The sequence below is a fragment of the Calonectris borealis genome, chromosome 36 (genome assembly GCF_964195595.1).
Source record: "Calonectris borealis chromosome 36, bCalBor7.hap1.2, whole genome shotgun sequence".
Taxonomy (NCBI): Eukaryota; Metazoa; Chordata; class Aves; order Procellariiformes; family Procellariidae; genus Calonectris; species Calonectris borealis.
The window spans coordinates 228916-249119 of NC_134347.1; the positions used below are offsets into that span (position 1 = coordinate 228916).

The window sequence follows — 20204 nt, forward strand, 5'->3', positions numbered from 1 at the left end:
GCCAGGTCAGGGGGTCCCCAATGTCGCGGGGGGGGGCCTGGGGGTCCTTGTTGTCCCAGGTGTCCCCAGGGCCACCACGGCCCCAGGTGTCACCAAGGTCCACCATGATCCCAGGTGTCCCCGTTGTCCCCACGGTCCCCGGTGTCCCCAAGGCCACCACGGTCCCAAGTGTCCCCATGGTCCCCGGTGTCCCCAAGGCCACCACGGTCCCAAGTGTCCCCATGGTCCTCATAGTCCCAGCTGTCCCCATGGTCCCAGGTGTCCCCATTGTCCCCAGGGCCACCACGGCCCCAGGTGTCCCCGTAGTCCCACGCGTCCCCATCGTCCTCAGGCCCACCATGGTCCCAGGTGTCCCCACGGTCCCCGTTGTCCTCACGGCCACCACGGTCTCCAATGTCCCCAGGGCCACCACGGTCCCAGCTGTCCCCATTGTCTCCAATGTCCCCAAGGCTACCATGGTCCCAGATGTCCCCCCGGTCCCCGATGTCCCCCCGCCCCCAGATGTCCCCGCGGTCCCAGGCGTCCCCGGCCAGGGCCCCGGCTGTCCCCTGCAGGGTCCAGGCCAGCAGGGCCAGGCGGAGGCGGAGGTGGCCGCTGTCCCCCCGTGTCCCCCGGCCGCGTCCCCCCCCAAGCTGGGCCGCCAGCGCCGGCAGCGTGTGGCCCCCCCGGCCCAGCAGCACGTGGCGGAAGGGGGTGACCAGGGGGGACACGAAGGGGGACAGGAGCGAGGCCTCCGCCTGGGGACAGGGATGGGGACACGGTCAATGGGATGGGGACAGGATGGGGACAGGGATGGGGACAGGGACAGGGATGGGGACATGGTCAATGGGGTGGGGACACCATTAATGGGGACAGGATGGGGACACCATCAATGGGATGGGGACAGGGATGGGGACAGGGATGGGGACAAGGACAGGGATGGGGACATGGTCAATGGGGTGGGGACAGGATGGGGACGGGGACAGGGTTGGGGACATGGTCAATGGGGTGGGGACACCATTAATGGGATGGGGACAGGGATGGGGACAGGGATGGGGACACGGTCAATGGGATGGGGACAGGGGTGGGGTTGGGGACGAGGTCAACGGGGATGGGGACACCATCAGTGGGGACAGGACAGGGACACGGTCAATGGGATGGGGACAGGGATGAGGACATGGTCAATGGGGACAGGGATAGGGCCACCATCAATGGGATGGGGACGGGGACACGGTCAATGGGGTGGGGACAGGGATGGGATAGGAATGGGGACAGGGATGGGGACAGGGATGGGGTTGGGGACATGGTCAACAGGGATGGGGACACCATCAATGGGATGGGGACAGGGATGGGGACACCATCAATGGGATGGGGACAGGGACACAGTCAATGGGATGGGGACAGGGATAAGGAGGGGGACAGGGTTGGGGACACGGTCAATGGGGTGGGGACAGGGATGGGGACAGGGACGGGGTTGGGGACGTGGTCAATGGGGTGGGGACAGGGCCAAGGTGACAATGACAAGTGACAGTGACGGTGCCCCTCACGGCCATGACGTGGGCATTGAGGGGATGGCTTGGGGACAGCTTGATGGGTGCCGGTGCCACGGCCGCGACGTGGGTGTTGGGGGGTGACGGTGCCGGGACCGGGAGGGGACGGGGACGGTGCCGGGACCGGGAGGGGACGGGGACGGTGGCGGTGGCGGTGGCGGTGCCACTCACGGCCATGATGCGGGCGTTGAAGCCGCGGTTGAGGCGCTCGTTGGTCCCCTCCGAGCCGGCCATCTCCTGGCGCAGCGTCTCGGCCGCCCGGACGACGTCACCGCGGGCCGAGGACAGGCACTGCAGGGACAGTCCCCGCGCCTGGGGGGACGTTGGGGACACCATGGGGACGGCCCCGTGCCACACTGGTTTATACTGGTTCATACTGGTCTGACCCGGAGGGGTGACAGGCAGTGCAGCAGCATGTCCCCCAGGATGCCGGGGTTGAGAGGCAGCCCCAATGCCTCCCAGTGCCCCCCAGTACCTTCCCAGTGCCCTCCCAGTGCCTCGCAGTATCCCCCGGTACCCTCCCAGTGCCATACTGGTTTATATTGGTCTGACCCAGAGGGGTCACAGGCGGTGCAGCAGTGCGTCCACCAGGATGCCGGGGTTGAGAGGCAGCCCCAATGCCTCCCAGTGCCCCCCAGTACCCTCCCAGTGCCTCGCAGTATCCCCCAGTACCCTCCCAGTGCCATACTGGTTTATATTGGTCTGACCCAGAGGGGTCACAGGCGGTGCAGCAGTGCGTCCACCAGGATGTCGGGGTTGAGAGGCAGCCCCAAATGCCTCCCAGTGCCCTCCCGGTGCCTCCCAGTGTCCCCCAGTACCCTCCCCATGCCTCCCAGTACACTCCCAGTGCCATACTGGTTTATACTGGGCCACACTGGCCTGACCTGGAGGGGCGCCAGGCGGCGCAGCAGCGCGTCCCCCAGGGCGCCGGGGTCGAGGGGCAGGCGGGCGTCGTGGCCCAGGCGCAGCAGCAGCTGGGCGGCCACCGCGGCCACCGCCCGGGCCACCGCCGGCAGCCGCCCCCGCAGCCGCCCCTGCAGCCGCCCCAGCGTGTCCTCGCGTGTCCCCAGGGCCGCCCGCGACCACCCCCCGGGCGCCTGCGGGGGACACGGGGACACGGGGACGTGGTTGGTGAGGGGGACATGGGGGGGGACATGGGGGGGGACATGGGGACACGGGGAGGGGACATGGGGGGACACGGAGGGACATGGGGACACGGTCAGTGATGGGGACATTGGGACACGGGGGGGACACGGGGACATAAGGACGTGATCAGTGAGGGGGACACGGAGGGGACAGCGATGGGGACATAGAAGGGACATGGGGGACACACGGGGACACAGTGAGTGATGGGGATGTGGGGAGGGACACAGGGACACGGGGAGGGGACACGGGGAGGGGACATGGAGGGACATGGGGACACAGTGGGGACGTGGTCGGTGATGGGGACACGGGGGACAGATGGGGACACGGGGGGATGTGGGGACACGGTGGGACATGGTCCATGGTGGGGACATAAGGGTGACCTGGGGACACTTGGGGACATCTGGGGGGACACGGGGGTGGTCAGTGATGGGGACACAGGGACACGGGGGTGACATGGGGACAGTTGGGGACATCTGGGGGGGCAGGGGGGTGGTCAGTGATGGGGACACAGGGACACGGGGGTGACATGGGGACAGTTGGGGACATCTGGGGGGGCAGGGGGGTGGTCAGTGATGGGGACACGGGGGTGACACGGGGTCATGGGGGTGACACGGGGACACGGGGGGGGACACGGGGGGGGGGTGACAGGGGCTCCCCACCTCGTCGAACCCGAGCTCCACGGCCGGGACCCCGGCGGCGGCGGTGAAGGGGAAGGCGCCGCTTTCGGGGGGCAGCGGCCGGATCCTGGGGGGGGGGGGGGGAGGGGAGGGGGAGGGACACTCAGGTATCCGGGCCCTGCCCCTCCCCCCCCCCTCCCCCACCCCCCCGGGCGCTCACACGTCGCTCTCCCAGCCCCGTCCCGGCCTCGTCACCTGCTCCAAGAGGCTTTTCCCGCCCTCGTTGGGGCTCTCCACCTTGGGGGGGGGATGGGCAGGGTGAGTGGGGGAAGGGGGGACCCAGGGGTCCGGGGGACACCTCCCCCCCACCCCTCCCCCACCTGGCTGAGGGCGCTCTCGATGAGGTTGACCAGGGTGGGGCTGGTTTTGGCCACCAAACGGTCGTCACCTGTGGGGGGGGGGGAGGGGCGAGGGGGTAAGGGGGACACCCCCACCCCTCCCCCACCCTGGGGGTCCGGGGTGGGGGGGGGGTGGGGGAGGGGCTCACCCAGCACGGCTTGATCCAGGCTGATGTAGGCGGCCGCCTTGGTGTGCAGGAGGTCGGGGTACCCCTGGGGGTCACGGGGGGGTCACGGGGGGGTCACGGGGGGGTCACGGGGGGGTCACGGGGTCCGGGCTCACCTCCAGCCACTCGGTGGCCCCCAAATGTCCGAATTCGCCCCCGTCCCAACTGACGAAGAGCAGCGTCCGCCGGAGCTGGAACCCTGCGGGGGCACCCAGGGGTGGGGGGGGCATTCAAGGGTGGGGGGCACCCAGGGGTGGGGGGCACCCAGGCATCCAGGGGCCCAAACCCCTCCCAGCCTCCGGCCCCACCCCATTCTGGCCCCTCCCCATCTGACCCCACCCTCCCTGCGACCCCGCCCTCACCATCCCGCCCCATGGCGGCAAAGAGGTGGGCGAGCTCCAGCAGGAGGGCGGTGCCGACCCCCGAGGCCGCCGCCCCTGGCCCCAGCGAATCCCGTTGCGCCCCCACGATGATGTAACAGTCTGGGAGGGGCTGGAGTCAGGCAGGCTCCACCCCCTCTCCTGAAGCCACACCCCCTAAGGGGGCCAGCACCACCTACTGGGCCCCGCCTCCTCCTCCATGCTCCACCCTTCCCTTTAGCTCCACCCCAACCACAAGCCCCACCCCTTTTAGCCCCACCCACCCCAGGCTTAGCCCCACCCCCTTTACACCCCCCACCGGTTGACCACGCCCTCTACAGCCCCACCACACAGATTGCCCCGCCCCCCCTTGCCCCCACTCTACTTTGCCCACACCCCCAATTAGCCACACCCCCAGTGACCACACCCCCAACTGGCCACACCCCCAAACCATCACCCACCCCACCCCCCACCCACCCCAGGGCAGCCCCCCTGGGCTTGACCTTCCCCTCCACAGCCCCACCCTCCTTGTAGCCCCACCCCTTCTGGCCCCGCCCCCTCTGGCCCCGCCCCCTCTGGCCCCGCCCCCTCACCGGGCTCCAGCCGTCCCTCCAGGGCCCCGAAGACGCTGGTGAGGGTCCCCGGCGCCGTCCCCGAGGCCACGCTCAGCCGCAGCCGCCGGCCCCCCGGGCCCGGCCGGTACCGGAGCCCCCGACCGGGGGGACCCCAATGCGCCGGCGCCCGCGGCCCCCCCAGCACCCTGCGCAGAGGGACCCGGGCGTGGGGGGGCACCCAGGTGGGGGGGGCACCCAGGACCCCCATACCCCCAGCCCCAGGGATGCAGGTGTCCGGGTGCGGCAGCTGGGCCCCTTCCCGGGCTGCCGAGGGCTAATTACCCCTAATTACCCCTCATTACCCCTAATTACCTCCTAAGTACCCCCTAAGTACCCCCTAATTACCCCCTAATTATCCCTAGTACCCCTAATTATCCCTATTTACCTCTAATTACCCCCTAATTACCCCCAGCTGCTCCTAACGAGGCTCCAACTGCCCCTGCCAGGACACCTGGGTCCCCCCCGGTCGCTTCCCCCCCACCTCATGGGGACCCCGACATCCGGAGGGGACCAGCAGGTAGGTGGGGGACCCCGAGACCCCCCCACGCAGGGACCCCGTGATCCCCCACCCCGGGACCCCAAGATCCCCCCCAGGACCCCCCCGTACCGCAGCAGGCGGGCGGCGGTGGCGGCGCTGAGGGGGTGGGCGGGGATGGGGGGCAGCCCCGGGGGGCGGCGGGGGGGGGCCCGGCCCGTGAAGGAGGGGAACCCCCGGCTGTAGGGGTCCCCCGAACCCTCCTGCACCTGTGGGGAGAGGTCAGACCCCCCCCGAGCCCCCCCAAATCCCCCCCAGATCCCCACCCACCCCCCAGCCTCCCCAGCCCCCCCAAATGCCCCCCAATCCCCCACATCCGCCCCCAGCCCCCTCAAATCCCCCCCAACCCCCCACATCCACCCTCAGCCCCCCCAATTCCCTCGCAGCCCCCCCAAATCCCCCCAACCCCCCACATCCACCCCCCAGCCCCCCCAAATCCCCCCATAGCCCCCTAAAACCCCCCACACCTACCCCCCAGCACCCCAAATCTCTCCAGCCCCCCCCCCCAAATCTTCCCCCCACCCCTGCAAGACCCACAGACACCCCCCACCCTCACCCCCAAAGTGACCCCCACCCCTCCCCCCACTCACGTGCACGGTCACGGCCGTGTCCCCCCCCAGCCCGGGCCCCCCCCCGGGCCCGGCCGTGTCCTGGGGGTCGGGGTACAGCAGCACCCCGACAGCCCCCGCCCGCGCCGCCGCCGCCACCTGCGGACCCAGGCGTTGGGGGACCCCCACATCCACCCCTCCCCCCATCCGGGGGACCCTGGCATCCTCCCCTCCCCCCCCCCCAACAGGGGACCCCAGCATGCTCCCCCACCCCGGGGAACCCCAGCACCCAGCCCCTCCCCCCCCAGGGGACCCCAGCACCCAGCCCCTCCCCACCCAGGGGACCCCAGTATCTTCCCCTCCCCCCCAGGGGACCCCAGTATCTTCCCCTCCCCCCCTAGGGACCCCCCGCCCCTCCCCCACCAGGGACCCCTGCATCTTCCCCTCCCCCCAAGGGGACCCTCGCCCTTCCCCCCCCAGGGGACCCCAGTACCTTCCCCTCCCCCCCAGGGGCCCCCCGCCCCTCCCCCCCCAGGGGACCCCGCCCCCGGCCCCACCTTGGCGGCGGGGGGGCCCCGCCCCAGGCGCAGCAGCAGCAGGTTCCCGCGGGGCGACACCCCCCGCGCCCGCAGCAGCGCCAGGTCCTGGGGGCGCCCGTAGTGCCCGTAGACCAGGCCCCCCTGGGGGGTCAGGGGTCAGGGGTCAGCGGGGGCAGGGGTCAGGGGTCAGGGGTCAGGGGTCAGGGGTCCGGGGTCAGGGGACTTGTAGTCCCGTACACCAGGCTGGTCCTGGGGCGGGGGGGGTCAAGGGTCAGGGGTTGGGATCAGGGGCCGGGGGGGTGGGGTCAGGGGTCAGCAGGGTCAGGGGTCAGGGGTCAGCGGGGTCAGGGGTCAGGGGTCAGCGGGGTCAGGGGTCAGCGGGGTCAGGGGTCAGCGGGGTCAGGGGTCAGGGGTCAGGGGTCAGCAGGGTCAGGGGTCAGCGGGGTCAGGGGTCAGCGGGGTCAGGGGTCAGGGGTTACCGTGGCGTTGCCGGGGGCGCTCCAGGCGCAGAAGGCCTCGGGGTCGAGGCGGAGCCGCTCCAGCTCCCGCCCCCCCGCGTCCACCCAGAGCAGCGACACCGAGCCCCTGCGGGGTCAGGGGTCAGGGGTCAAGGGTCAGGGGTCAGCCACCCCCCCCGCAGCCCTCCCAGGGACCCCCAGCCCCCCATGAACCCTGACCCCCCCATACCCCACTGCCCTACGACCCCTGTGACCTTTGACCTTCTGTGACCCCCGAACCCTCCATCCCCCCGTGACCCCTGACCCCTGTGACCCCCCTCCCCCATCCCCATGACCCCTGCCCCACCACGACCCTTGACCCTTGACCCCCACCCCCTCCATGAACCCCCACGAACCCTGAGACCCTCCCCCTTGCCTCCCTGGCCCCGCCCCATGACCCCTGACCCCACCCCTGGCCCCGCCCCCCCATACCGTGTGGGCAGGGGGAGGGGCTGGGGGCGGCTCCAGGCCCGGCTCAGCCCCGCCCCCACCATGGCGCTGAGCACGGCCTGCGCCAGGCTCCGCCCCCGCTCCGACCCCGCCCCGTGCGGCCTCGCGCTCACCTCCCTGTGGGCGGGGCCGGGTCAGGGGTCAGGGGTCAACAGAGCCAGGGAGCAATAGGCTCCTCCCACGGGGTCAGGGTGGGGGTCAGAGGTCACCGCCGGGGTCAGAGGTCACCGCCGGGGTCAGAGGTCACTCACCGCACCCAGGCCTCCACCCGCTCCTCCCGCAGGTGCCGCTGCAGCAGCTCCCGCAGGCGGGGCCACGTGGGCGGGGCCTCGGCGCTGGCCCCGCCCCCTACCCCCTCAGGGGCGGAGCTTCCCAGGTCAGGCCCCGCCCCTGCCCCGCCCCCGCAGGGGACGTGCCCAATCCCGGCCACCAGCAGCCCTGGGGGGAGGGGGGAGGGGGGAGCAGGGTGTGGGCGGGGCCAGAGGGGGCGGGGCCGGGGGAGAGGCGGGGCTACAGCCTGGGGCGGGGCTGGGGGCAGGTGGGGGCAGGGTAACGGGGTGTAACGGGGTAAGGGGGTAACGGGGCTAAAGGGTGTAACAGGGTGTAACGGGGTGTAACGGGGTAACGGGGTGCAACAGGGTGTAACGGGGTGTAACGGGGTGTAACAAGACCAATGACATCATACGAGGGTAATGGGGTAAGAGAGTGTGACGGGGTGTAAATGGTGTAAACTGGGAGTAACTGGGCAATGGGGGTAACAGGGCGTAACCGGGGTAATGGGGTGTAAGGGGGTAATTGGGTAACGGGGTGTAATGGGAGTGACTGGGTGGAACAGGGGTAATGGGGTAAGGGGGGTTACGGGGTGTAAGGGGGTAATGGGGGTAACTGGAGGTAATGGGGTATAATGGGGTAACGGGGTGTAAAAGGGGCTATGGGGTGTAATGGGGGTAATGGGGTGTAAGGGGTGTAAAGGGGCAGTGGGGTAACGGGGTGTCACGGCATGAGGGGTGTAAGGGAGGTAATGGGGTGTAAGGGGGTGTAAGGGGGGTAACGGGGTGTAAGGGGTGTAAGGGGGCAGTGGGGTAACGGGGTGTCACGGCATGAGGGGTGTAAGGGGGGTAACGGGGTGTAAGGGGTGTAAGGGGGTCGCTGCGGTTCCCTACCGGCGAGGAAGGCGGAGGCGGAGCCCAGCGCCAGGGTGGCAAGGGGGCGGAGCCGTGGGCGGGGCGATGGGCGTGGCCTGCGCCGGGGGCGGGGCCCGGGGCGGGGCAGCCGCACGATGGGGTCCCCCTCCCCCTCCTCCTGCTGCTCCCCTCCCCCACCCCGGGGGTCCCGGTGCCGGGAGTAGGACACGGCCCCTCCCCCCGGGGGCTGCGGCACCACGTCACCGCCCGCCTTGGGGGGAGGGGCGGGGCCCGGGTACCCCCGGGGGGGAGGGGCGGGGCCTGAGTACCCCTTGAGAGGGGAGGGGGACCTAGGTATCCCGGGGGGGGGAGGGGCGGGACTAGGGTAACCGGGGGGGGGGGAGGGGGGCCTGGGTATTCCTGTGGGGGGAGGGGCAGGGTTTGGGTGCCCTGTGGGGGGAGGGGGGGCCTGGGCCCCCTTGGGGGGAGGGGCGGGGCCTGGGTAACCGGGGGGGGGAAGGGGCGGGGCCTGGGTACCCCTTGGGGAGGAGGGGGGGGGTCCCAGGTGCCTGGGTCCCCTTTGGGGGGGGGAGGGGGACCCTGGGAATCCCGGGGGGGAGGGGCGGGGCCTGGGTACACTTTAGGGGGCGGGTTGGGGGGTCCCGGACACCTGGGTCCCCTTTGGGGGGGGGGGAGGGGGGGCGGCCATTACCCGTCCACGGAAGCAGCGTCTCAGGGTCTCCATCGCTGCCGGGTCCTGGGGGGAGAACGGTCGGGAGGGTCGGGGGGGGGTCCGGGGGGTCTCGGGGGGGTCCTGGGGGTCCCAGGGGGGGTTTCGGGGGGGTCCTGGGTGGGTCCAGGGGGGTCCTGGGGGGGTCCCAAGGTGGTCTCGGGGGGGGTCTTGGGGGTTCCAGGGGGGTATCGGGGGAGTCCTGGGGGTCTCGGGTGGGTCCGGGGGGGTCCTGGGGGTCCTGGAGGTCTCAGGGGGGGTCTCAGGAGGGTCCGGGGGGGGTCCTGGAGGGGTCCCAGGGGAGTCCGGGGGGGTCCCAGGGAGATCCGGGGGGGTCCTGGGGGTCCTCAGGGGGGTCTCGGGGGAGTCCGGGGGGGTCCTGGGGGTCCTGAGGGTCCCAGGGGAGTCTCAGGGGGTCTCAGGGGGGGTTCGGGGGGTCCCAGGGGGCTGCAGACCACCCCCCCCCCCCCCAGGGTGGACTTTGCCCCCCCCCGCCCGCTCCCCATGTCCCCCCCCCCCCCAAAATCCCCCCCACCCCCCCAGAGCCCCCCGGCCCCCCCCCGACCCCGCTCACCCCTCGGCCGCTCCGTCCCGCTTCGCCCCCGCCCCCTCCCGAGGCGCGAAAAAGGGGTGGAGAAATGGGCGGGGCTAATGCGGGAAGGGGCGCGGCTCTGCGCCGAGGGGGCGTGGTTGTTGTGGGGAGGAGGCGTGACTGTTGGGGAGGGGGCGTGGCTTTGTGGGAAAGGCGGTGCGGTTTGGGGAGGGAAGGGGCGTGGTCTTCTGGGAAAGGGGCGTGGCTATGCGGGAGACCCCGCCCCGGCGCCGCCCGGTCTGGCTTCCCCTTATCTGACCCCGGTCATTGACCCCGGGGGCAGCGGGGGGGGGCCCAGGCGTCTGGGGGGGACCCAGGGGCTTTGGGGGGACCCAGAGGGCTTGGGGGGACCCAGGCATCTGGGGGGGGGACCCAGGGGTTTTGGGGGGACCCAAGGGGCTTTGGGGGGACACAGGGGGCTTGGGGGAACCCAGGGGATTTGGGGGGACCCAGGCATCTGGGAGGGACCCAGGGGTTTTGGGGAGACCCAGGGGCTTTGGGGGGACCCAGAGGGCTTTGAGGTGATTTGGGGGGACCCAGGGGCTTTGGGGGGACCCAAAGGGCTTGGGGGAACCTGGGGGATTTGGGGGACCCAGGCATCTGGAGGGGACCCAGGGAGTTTGGGGGGGATCCAGGGGCTTTGAGGGGAACAAGGGGCTTTGGGGAGACCCAGGAGATTTGGGGGTACCCAGGCATCTGGGGGGGACCCAGGGGTTTTGGGGGGACCCAGGATCTTGGGGGAACCCAGGCATCTTGGGGGAGACCCAGGAATTTTGGGGGGACCCAGGGGATTTGGGGGGACCTGGGGGGGTTTGGGGGGACCCAGGGAGCTTGGGGGGACACTGGGGTTTTGGGGGGTCCCAGGAGCTTTGGGGGGTCCCAGGAGCTTTGGGGGGCCCAGGGGGTTTGGGGGGCCCAGGGGCTGTGGGAGGTCCCAGGAGCTTTAGGGGGCCCAGGGGGTTTGGGGGGTCCCAGGGGTTTTGGGGGACCCAGGGGGTTTGGGGGGGCCCAGGGGAGGAGGCGGGGGCGCAGCTCAGATAAATACAGTCGTGTTTGCATTAAGTTACGGGGGAGGGGGGATTTGGGGGGGTCGTCCCCCCCCGGGGAGGGGGGGGCTGCATCTCCCCTGAGTGACAGCTGTCAATCAATCGCCCGCAGGGCCTGGGCGTGCCTGTGACGGGCAGCTGTCAATCAACCGGCTCGCTCAGGCAGGAGGAGGATGATTGACAGCTGTCAATCACCTGCCGGTACGTCCAACGTGCCGGGGGGAGGGTCTGTAGGGTGGGGGGGATGATTGACAGCTGTCAGTCATCGGCGACAGGCGTCCGCGAGGAAGAGCCGGACCTTCCCGCGGAGGAAGCTGCTGTGCACCCCCAGCAGCCGGGCCAGGGTCCGCACCTGCACCCCGGGGGGGGGGGCGGCGTGGGGGGGGTCCTGGGGGGCAGTGGGGGGGGGGTCAGGGACCCACGACCCCCCCAAGAGCCTCCATTGCCCCCCCCATTTCCCTCCCCCCTCCAGGGACCCCCCCATAACCCCCGAACCCCCATAACCCCCCCCCAAGACCCCCCCAGGACCCCATTTGCCCCCAGCCCCCCCAGACCAGCATGGGGACCCCCCCTAAGAACCCCCAGAACCCTCCGGGCCCCCCAAGTCCCCTCCAGGACCCCAATTCCCTCCCCCATTCTCCCCATACTGGGACAGGGACCCCCTGGAGCCCCCCCAGCTCCCCCATACCAGGGCAAGGACCCCCCAGGACCCCCCAGCCCCCCCATACAAGGGCAAGGACCCCCTCAGGACCCCCTAGCCCCCCCCATACTGGGATGGAGACCCCCCCCAGCCCCCCCATATCAGGGCAGAGACCCCCCCAGGTCCCTCATTCCCCCCCTTATTTCCCCCCCCCAGCCCCCCAATACCAGGACGGGGACCCCCCGCAGCCCCCCCAGCCCCCCGTACCGGGGTGGGGACCCCCCCAGGACCCCCCAGCCCCCCTATACCAGGTCAGGGACCCCCCCAGCCCCCCCATATCAGGGCAGAGACCCTCCCAGGACCCCTCAGCCCCCCGTACCGGGGCGGGGACCCCCCAGCCCCCCCAGCCCCCCCGTACCGGGGCGGGGACCCCCCGCAGCAGGCGGGCCAGGCTGCGGGCCGCGCTGTAGGCCCGGTCGAGGGTGGGGCGCAGGCGGGGGTCCGGCAGCAGCTCCCGCGCCCGCAGGACGGCGGCCACCAGCACCGCCTGCCCCCCCCCCACCTCGCGCGCCCGCGCCCCCGCCTGCGGGCAGGGAACGGGGGGGTCACGGGGGGGGGCCGGGGGGACATGGGGACATTGGGGGGGGCGGGGGGTCACGGGGGGCCTGGAGGGGGCCTGGGGACATGGGGGGCGGGGGGTCACAAGGGTCGCATGGGGACGGGGGGACATGGGGACATTGGGGGGGACGGGGGGACATGGGGGGCACGGGGCGTCTATGGGGACATTGGGGGGCACGGGGTCATGGGGGTCACAGAGGGATGGGGGGACACGGGGGGTCATGGGGACATTGGGGGGGCACAGGGTCATGGGGGTCACACAGGACCATGGGGACACCCAGGGGACACCCAGGGGCACCCCAGGACGGCCACCACCCCTGGGGACCCCCCACCCCCCATCATCCCCAGTTCATCCGAGTTCACCCCCGTTCTCCCCATCTCTCCCCATTTCGCCCCATTTCTCCCCATTTTTCCCCATTTCACCCCATTTTGCCCCATTTCTCCTTGTTTCGCCCCATCTTGCGCCATTTCTCCCCATTTTCCCCCCTTTCCCCCCATTTTTTCCCCGTTTCACCCATTTGCCCCATTGTGCCCAATTTTCCCCCATTTCACCCCATTTTTCCCAATTTTCCCCCATTTTGCCCCATTTTTCCCAATTCCCCCCCTCCTTTTGCCCCATTTTGCCCAATTTCCCCCCGTTTCGCCCCGTTTCCCCACTCACGTCCATCCGCCGCCAGTCGTTGAAGTTGACGCCGGGGTCGGGGACGGCCACCGCCTCGGGCAGGTCACAGGGGGGGCCGCAGCCGGCCTGGGGGGTGGGGAGGGGGACGCTGCCACCCACCCACCCCTCGGCTGCCCCATGGTGTCCCCAACCCCCCCAGGGGGTCCCTCTGCCCCCCATGGTGTCCCCAAGCCCCCCTGGGGCCACCCTAGGGGGTCCCTGTCCCCCACCCAGTGTCCCCACCCCCCCCCCCCCCAGGGCCACCCCAGGGGGTCCCTGTCCCCCCACCCAGTGTCCCCAAACCCCGTCTGGGGATCCCTGTACCCCCCATGGTGTCCCCAACCCCCTCCAGGGGGTCCCTGTGCCCCCCATGGCGTCCCCAAGCCCCCCAGGGCCACTCTAGGGAGTCCCTGTCCCCCCTCCCAGTGTCCCCAACCCCCCCAGGGGTTCCTGTCCCCCCCATGTCCCCCCCACCCCCCCTCACCAGCCCCCTCTCGGCGTCGCGGGCCTCCAGGATGAACCTCTCCATCACTCGGGGGTCGCAGAGCGAGGGGGGGCCGTCGGGGCGCCCCGGGACCCCCAACAGCATCAGCACCAGCGCGCACAGCCCTGGGGGGGGGGGGTGGGTCAGGGACCCCCCCCCAGAGCCCCCCCAGAAGCTGCGCTGGGGATGGGGATGCTACGGCCCCCCCTCACCCTCCGTCCCCCCCCCCTCACCATCCCACTGGGTGTACTGGGAGCACTGGGAAGGGGGGGACTGGGATGGGAGGGTCGCCTGGGTCCCCCCACCCACCCGGTGTCCCCTGCGACCCCCCCAGACACCTGGGACCCCCCGGCCACCTGGGTCCCCCCTGGCCACCTGGGTCCCCCCCAGACACCCGGGTCCCCCCCCTCCGGTGTCCCCTGGGACCCCCCGGCCACTTGGGTCCCCTCCCACCACCCATTTTCCCAGGATGCCCCATCCCCTCGGCCACCGTCACCCGCCAGTGGGACCCCCCACCCCACAAGGGGACCCAGGCATCCCCCCCCCCCCCAACACTCACCCACCGCCCCCATCGCCGGCTGCTCATGGCACGGGGGGGGGTCCCTGGGTGGCCCCGGGCCTGTGGCCGTCCCCGTCACCGCGTCCCCCCGTCCCCGTCCCCGGTTAATGTTTGATCCGAGGGGCCGCGGGGCCGGAAGGGCCTTTGGGGGGGGGTTTTCCCATCCTGTTCCCCCCCCCGCCCCCCCAAAAGGTTCGGCCGTCGAGGAAAAGGCCGCGCCGGCCGCCGCACGTCGGCCCCTGGCCACGGGCCACCCCCCTCCCCGGCCACGCGGGGACGGCGCCGGGATGGCGGGGATGGGGACACCGGGGCGGGGGGGGGGGATGTGGGGACGGGGACGTGGGCACGGAGACGTGGGGATGGGGGGGACACGGGGGGGGGGGACAGAGTTGGGGACATGGGGATGGGGGACAGGGTTGGGGACATGGGGACAGGGTTGGGGGGCAGGGACGTGGGGATGGGGACAGGGATGGGGGACAGGGACGTGGGGATGGGGGGACACGGGGGGATAGAGTTGGGGACATGGGGACGGGGGACAGGATTGGGGACAGGGACATGGGATGGGGCAGGGATGGGGACACAGAGTTGGGGACAGGGACATGGGATGGGGACATGGGGACAAGGATGGGGACAGGGACGTGGGGATGGGGGACAGGGATGAGGGGACAGAGTTGGGGACATGGGGACAGAGTTGGGGGACAGAGTTGGGGACATGGGGTGGGGACATGGGGACAGGGATGGGGGTGGGGACAGGGACACGGGGATGGGGACATGGGGATCAGGATGTGGGGACAAGGATGGGAGGCGAGGCAAGGAGATGGGGACAGGGATGGGGACATGGGGACAGGGTCAGGGACATGGGGACAGCAGATGGGGGGACAGGGCTGCAGGGATGGGGACACGGACGTGGGGCCATGGACACAGGCACGGGGACGAGGACAGGGACACGGGCACAGGGACGCGTGGATGCAGGCAAGGGGACGGGGACACGGACACCAGGATGGCACGAGGACACGGGGACAAAGACACGGGTGGGAGGACGGGGATGGGGACGTGGGGACGGGGATGGGGACGTGGGGACAAGAACAAGGGGATGGGAACATGGGCCAGGGACATGGGGATGGGGACGTGGGGACAGGGATGGGGACGGGGATGGGGACAGGGACGGGGATGTGCGTACAGGATGGGGATGTGGGGACACGGATGGGGACATGGGGACAGCGATGGGGACGGGGATGGGGACAGGGATAGGGACAGGGATAGGGACATGGGGACAGGGATGGGGACATGGGGACAGGGATGGGGACGGGGATGGGGACGTGGGGACAGGGGTGGGGACGTGGGGACAGTGGCAGGCAGAGGGACAGGGCCGGGGACACCCCACGCAGGGCCAGGGTGTCACCGCGGGAGGGGGGAGGCATCACCGGAGGAAGCGGCCGAACAATGGGGCAGCGTCACCGTCACCCGGGGGGACACGGGGACCCCCCGGACCCAGCCCATGGGGGGGGGTGTCACATCGGGGGGCCACATCAAAGGGGGGGTGTCCCAGCAAAGGGGGGGGATGTCACACCGGGGGGTGATGTCACACCGGGGGGGGGTCCCCACCTTGGTGACAGGGAGGGGACCCCGGTGCCCCCCGGGGGGGGGGGGACAGGGACACCCAGGCGGCCGCCGGCCCCCTGCCAGGCCGTACGTGCGGCTCGGCACGGCCGGGCCCCGGGGTCAGGTCCCCGCGGCGCCAGCGGGGCCAAAGGGGCGACCGGGGGCGGGGGGGGGACACAGGGGACACGGGGGACACGGGCCCTGCGCCACCCGGACGCCTGGGTCCCCCCTGCACATCCCCCTCCCCCAACCCGGACGCCTGGATCCATTGGGGGGGGGGGGTGGGGGGAGGGGGTTTCCTGCCCCAAAGGTCAGCGGTGACGCGGAGGAAGCCCGGCCCCTCCCCCCCCGTCTGCCCCTCCCCCACGAAGCCCCAAAGCGTCGCTGCTGCCACCATCTTTATTGGGGTGTCCCCCCCCCTCCCCTCCCCCACAAAGTCCCCAACGTCTCGGTCCACTGGGGGGGGGAGGGGGGGCTGGGCAGGTCCTTGGGGGGGGGGGGGAGGGGTCTCCTCGAGGGTCTCGGTGGCCCCGGCCTGTTGGTGACATCTTGGTGGCTCGTTGGTGGCCCCGGATGATGGTGGCTCATGGGTGTCCCCAAATTATCGGTGACCCCTAAATTGGTGGCCCTGGCTCGTGGTGGCTCCAGTTTGTGGTGGCCCTGGACTCGTTGGTGGCCCCAGGTCCTTGGTGACATCTTGGTGGCTCGTTGGTGACCCCAAATCACGGTGGTTGCAGGTCATGGTGGCCCCAGGTCATTGGTGGCTCGTTGGTGGCCCTGGCTCATGGTGGCCCCAACTCGGTGGTGGCTCCAGTTCATGGTGGCCCCAAGATCGCTGGGTGGCTCGTGGTGGCCCCGGCTCGTTGGTGGCATCTTGGTGGCCCTGGCTCACGGTGGGTCACGGTGGCTTGTAGTGGCCCCAGCTCGGTGGTGGCACCTTGGTGGCCCCAAATCATTGGTGGCTCGTGGTGGCCCCAGGTCATGGGTGGCTTGTGGTGGCCCTGGCTCGTTGGTGGCTTGCGGTGACGTTTTGAGGTTGACGCGGGACCCGCGCTGCTCCAAGAGCTCTCAACACCGTTTTGGGGTGCTCCAGGGCATTTTGGGGTGCTCCCCCGCAGACGCCGGCCCCCACGATGCTCTGGGGAGTCTTGGGGGACCTCAAGACATTTCAGGGTGCCCCCCCCCAAGAGACCCCCACGATGCTCTAGAACCTCTCAAGACCCCCTTGGGGTGCTCCAGAGCATTTTGGGGTCCCCCCACGCAGACGAGGGACCCCCCAACCCCCAGGGTGCCCCCCAACCCCCCCCCCTCACGCGCAGGGGGCTTCTCGGCAGACCCTGATGTGAATGGCCGAGTTATGGCGGGGCCGGGGGGACGCCCCCTCCCCTTCTTCCTCTTCTTCTTCCTCCAAGCCTTCCTCCTCCCCACCCCCACCCCGGGGGGGTCCCCGACGGCGGCGGGGGGCGGCGAGGGGGGGCAGGGTGACGGAGGAGGTGCTGGCGTGAAGCCGAAGGGCGCCGGGAGCCCCCGCCTGCAGCTGCAGAGCCAGGTTGATGGCGCGGGGGACGGCCAAACCCAACCCGTGAAGGCGTAATTCCCCCGGGGGGGGGATGGGGGGACCCCCCCGAACCCCCCCAACCCCCCCCGGAGCCAGGAGCCGTTGGCAACGTCGGAGCTGAGCTCGGAAATCCGTCCGCGCCGTCACGAAAACGTCGGCTCCTCCGGGGGCGGCGATGGAGGGGGAGGGGAGGGAGGGGGGGCGGGGGGCCAGGCCCCGGCGGCGGCGGCGGTGGTGGGGGTCCCCCCTCCCCCTCCCATCCCTGGGGACCCCCCCCGCTGCTGCTGACGGTGCTGCCGTGTCCCCCGAGGACATCCTGGGGAGGGGGGGACGGGACACGAGGGGGCGTCAGGAACATGGGGGGGGTTCTGGGGATCCCCAGCTCCCCCCAGCCACTCCCAGACCCCCCCTAACCCCCCCCAGGCCCCTATAACCCCCCATAGACCCCCCCAGCCCCCCAGGGACCCCCCCAAACTCCCCCCCCAAGCCCAAGAGAACCCCAGGAGGCCCCCAGACTCCCCCCCGAGCCACCCCCGGCTCCTGGGAGCCCCATAGCTGCCCCATAGGCCACCCGCCAGCCCCATAGACCCCCCCCCGAGCCCCACAGACCCCCCCCGAGCCCCACAGACCCCCCATAGATCTCCCACCCCCCCCCCGACCCCCTGACAGCCCCAGAGACGCCCCCCAACACCCCCGGGAGCCCCAAAGCCCCCCCGGGAGCCCCCCACACCCCCCCCAGACCCCCCCAGCAGCCCCAGAGATCTCCCGGAGCCCCCCCAGACCCCCTGGCAGCCCCAGAGCCCCCCCAGAGCCCCCCCCCAAACCCCCCTCCCCCCATGCCCAGCACCTCGCCGCGTCCCCTCCGCCGCCGCCGCCGCTTCCGCTTCCGGGGGCGTGCCCCCGCCCCCCTTCCCAAGCCACGCCCCCTTCCCAGCCCCACCTCTTCTCCAAGCCACGCCCCCTCAGGATTCCGCCCACCCCGGGCGCGCTGAAGGCCGGGAGGGGGCGGGGCTGAAAGCCACGTGAAGCCGGCGCGCCCCGCCCCTCTCGCCGCGCGCGCCCCCCCCGTCACGTGCCCGCCGCGCACCGCCCACCCTCCCCGTCACGTGACGCGGCGCGGGGCCGCCATCTTGGCCCCCGACACAAACAAGCGGCGACGCGGCGGCGGCAGCGGCGAGAGCGGGACCCGCCGCCCCCCCCCGCCCCGCCCCGGGCCCCCCCCGGGCCCCCCCGGCCGCCGGTAAGGGGGGGCCGGGGCGGGGCGGGACCGTTGCCATGGAAACCCTGGGTCCCCCCCCCCTCCCGCCCCGCTCTTCCTCGCCCCGCCCCTCCCCGCCGGGCCCCGCCCCCCGTCGCCATGGAGACCCCGCGGGTTCCCCCCCCCCGTTACCATGGTGACGCCGGAACCGCCCCCCCCGAGTCTGGGCCGGTTGCCATGGAGAGCCCCCCCTTCCTCGCGGGCTGTTGCTATGGAGGCCGGGGGTTCCCCCCAACCAGGCCCGTTACTATGGCGACCAGGGACACGCCCCCTTCTAGGCGCGTTGCCATGGTCACCTTACACCGCTCCCCCTCCGCTCCTGTCGCCATAATGACCCGGACCCCCCCGTTACCATGGAGACCCCAGACCCCCCCCATCACCATGGTGACCCGAACCCCCCCGTCACCCTGGTGACCCCCACGTTGTCATGACAACGCCTCCCCCCTCACTCCCGGGTCATGACCCCGGATGTCCCTTAACGGGGGACCCAGGTCTTCGGGGGGGACTGGGACCCCCAGGCCGCTGCCCCGGACGCCGGGGACACCCCCAGCACCCCTAGGACCCCCCCAACTCCTGCATCCCCCCCCAGCACCCCTAGGACCCCCCGTGACGCTTGGGTCCCCCCCCAGTACCCCTAGGACCCCCCCGACACCGGGGTGCCCCCCCAGCACCCATAGGACCCCCCCGACGCCTGGGTCCCGTCCCTGCACCCGACTGGAGCTGCCCCTGGGTGAGCTGGGGGGTCCCGGGGGGGGGGTTCAGGGGTCCCAGGTGGGGTCTGGGGGTCCCAACTGGGGGGTGGTTGGGGGTCTTGGGGGGTCCTGGGGGCTATTTGGGGGTCCGGGGGGTCCTGGGGGGCGTTGGAGGGTCCTGGGGGGTGGTTGGGGGGTCCTGAGGGGGAGTTTGGGGTCCTGGGGGGGTGGTTGGGGGTTTTGTGGGGGTCCAGGGGTGGTTGGGGGTCCAAGGTGGGGGTCCCTGGGGGCAGTTTGGGGGGGTCTCAGGAGCAGTTGGGAGCTCCTGGGGAGTCCTGGGGGGCAGTTGGGGGTCCCGGGGGGTGGTTGGGGGTCCTGGGGAGTCCTGGGGGGCAGTTGGGGGTCCCAGGGGGTGGTTGGGGGTCCTGGGGGGGGTCCCAGGGGCAGTTGGGGATTCTGGGGGCAGTTGGGGGCTCCCAGGGGGTGGTTGGGGGGCAGTTGGGGGTCCTGGGGGGGGTCCTGGGGGGCAGTTGGGGGTCCCAGGGGGGACATTATGTGTCTGGGGGGGACACCTGGGGGTCCCGGGGGGTGGTTGGGGGGCAGTTGGGTACTGAACCCTCCCCCCCCCATCCCCCCCTCACCCCAGACCCCCCCCCCACCGGGCCCGATCCTGGCGATGGCAGCCGAGACCCTCAACTTCGGTCCCGAGTGGTGAGTGTGGGGAGGGGGGGGGTCGGGGTCACCCCCCCGGTGTCCCCCTCCCCCTCCGTGTCCCCGTCCCCACGCCCCCTGTCCCCCCCTTCCCCCCCCCAGGCTGCGGGCGCTCTCGGGGGGGGGCGGCGTGGCCTCGCCCCCCCCGTCCCCGGCGCTGCCCCGGTACCGGCTGGCGGAGAACCGGTACGGGCGGGAGGAGATGCTGGCGCTGTACGTCCCCGGTGACAAGGTGGGGACGCGGGGACGTGGGGGGGACGCGGGGGGACGCGGGGATGTGGGGGGGACGCGGGGGGACGGGGGGATGTGGGGGGACACGGGGACACTGGGGGAGCTGGGGATGTGGGGGGGCCACAGGGGCACATTGGGGGGGACATGGGGGACATGGGGACACTAAGGGGGGCCACAGGGACAAGGGGGACCTGGGGGGGACGCGGGGGGTGTGGGGACATTGTGGGGGGTGTGGGGCCAGGGGGCAGAGATGGGGGGACATTGGGGGACATGGGGGGTGAGAGGGAGTTGGGGGGGAC

General features: G+C 71.8%; 3 protein-coding genes and 1 long non-coding RNA gene across 4 annotated transcripts; 1 reads left to right on the forward strand and 3 right to left on the reverse strand.

Annotated features, from left to right (window-relative positions):
• Positions 1–89: 89 nt before the first annotated feature.
• Positions 90–11157, reverse strand: TFR2 (transferrin receptor 2). Its single transcript, XM_075135059.1, has 17 exons — positions 11097–11157; positions 9236–9280; positions 7651–7837; positions 6932–7037; positions 6493–6593; positions 5956–6130; positions 5438–5574; positions 4810–4976; positions 4220–4339; positions 3974–4056; positions 3840–3903; positions 3673–3740; positions 3513–3589; positions 3335–3419; positions 2414–2626; positions 1701–1910; positions 90–737 (listed from the first exon to the last, which is right to left on the reverse strand). Exons 1-17 carry the CDS (start codon positions 11155–11157, stop codon positions 90–92), a joined length of 2547 nt encoding a protein of 848 aa, XP_074991160.1.
• EPO (erythropoietin) lies at positions 11154–13866 on the reverse strand. Its single transcript, XM_075135060.1, has 5 exons — positions 13854–13866; positions 13295–13419; positions 12811–12897; positions 11950–12114; positions 11154–11267 (listed from the first exon to the last, which is right to left on the reverse strand). The coding sequence occupies exons 1-5, from the start codon at positions 13864–13866 to the stop codon at positions 11154–11156; spliced, it is 504 nt and encodes a 167-aa protein (XP_074991161.1).
• A 1974-nt stretch (positions 13867–15840) lies between these two features.
• Positions 15841–17926, reverse strand: POP7 (POP7 ribonuclease P/MRP subunit). The gene is made up of 2 exons (XM_075135095.1): positions 17861–17926; positions 15841–17329 (listed from the first exon to the last, which is right to left on the reverse strand). Exon 2 carries the CDS (start codon positions 17326–17328, stop codon positions 16765–16767), a length of 564 nt encoding a protein of 187 aa, XP_074991196.1. The 5' UTR covers position 17329; positions 17861–17926; the 3' UTR covers positions 15841–16764.
• A 196-nt stretch (positions 17927–18122) lies between these two features.
• On the forward strand, positions 18123–19915 carry LOC142074463 (uncharacterized). The gene is made up of 4 exons (XR_012670613.1): positions 18123–18253; positions 18901–19001; positions 19610–19674; positions 19777–19915. It is a non-coding gene; the product is annotated as an uncharacterized LOC142074463 (long non-coding RNA).
• The last annotated feature ends 289 nt before the right edge of the window (positions 19916–20204 follow it).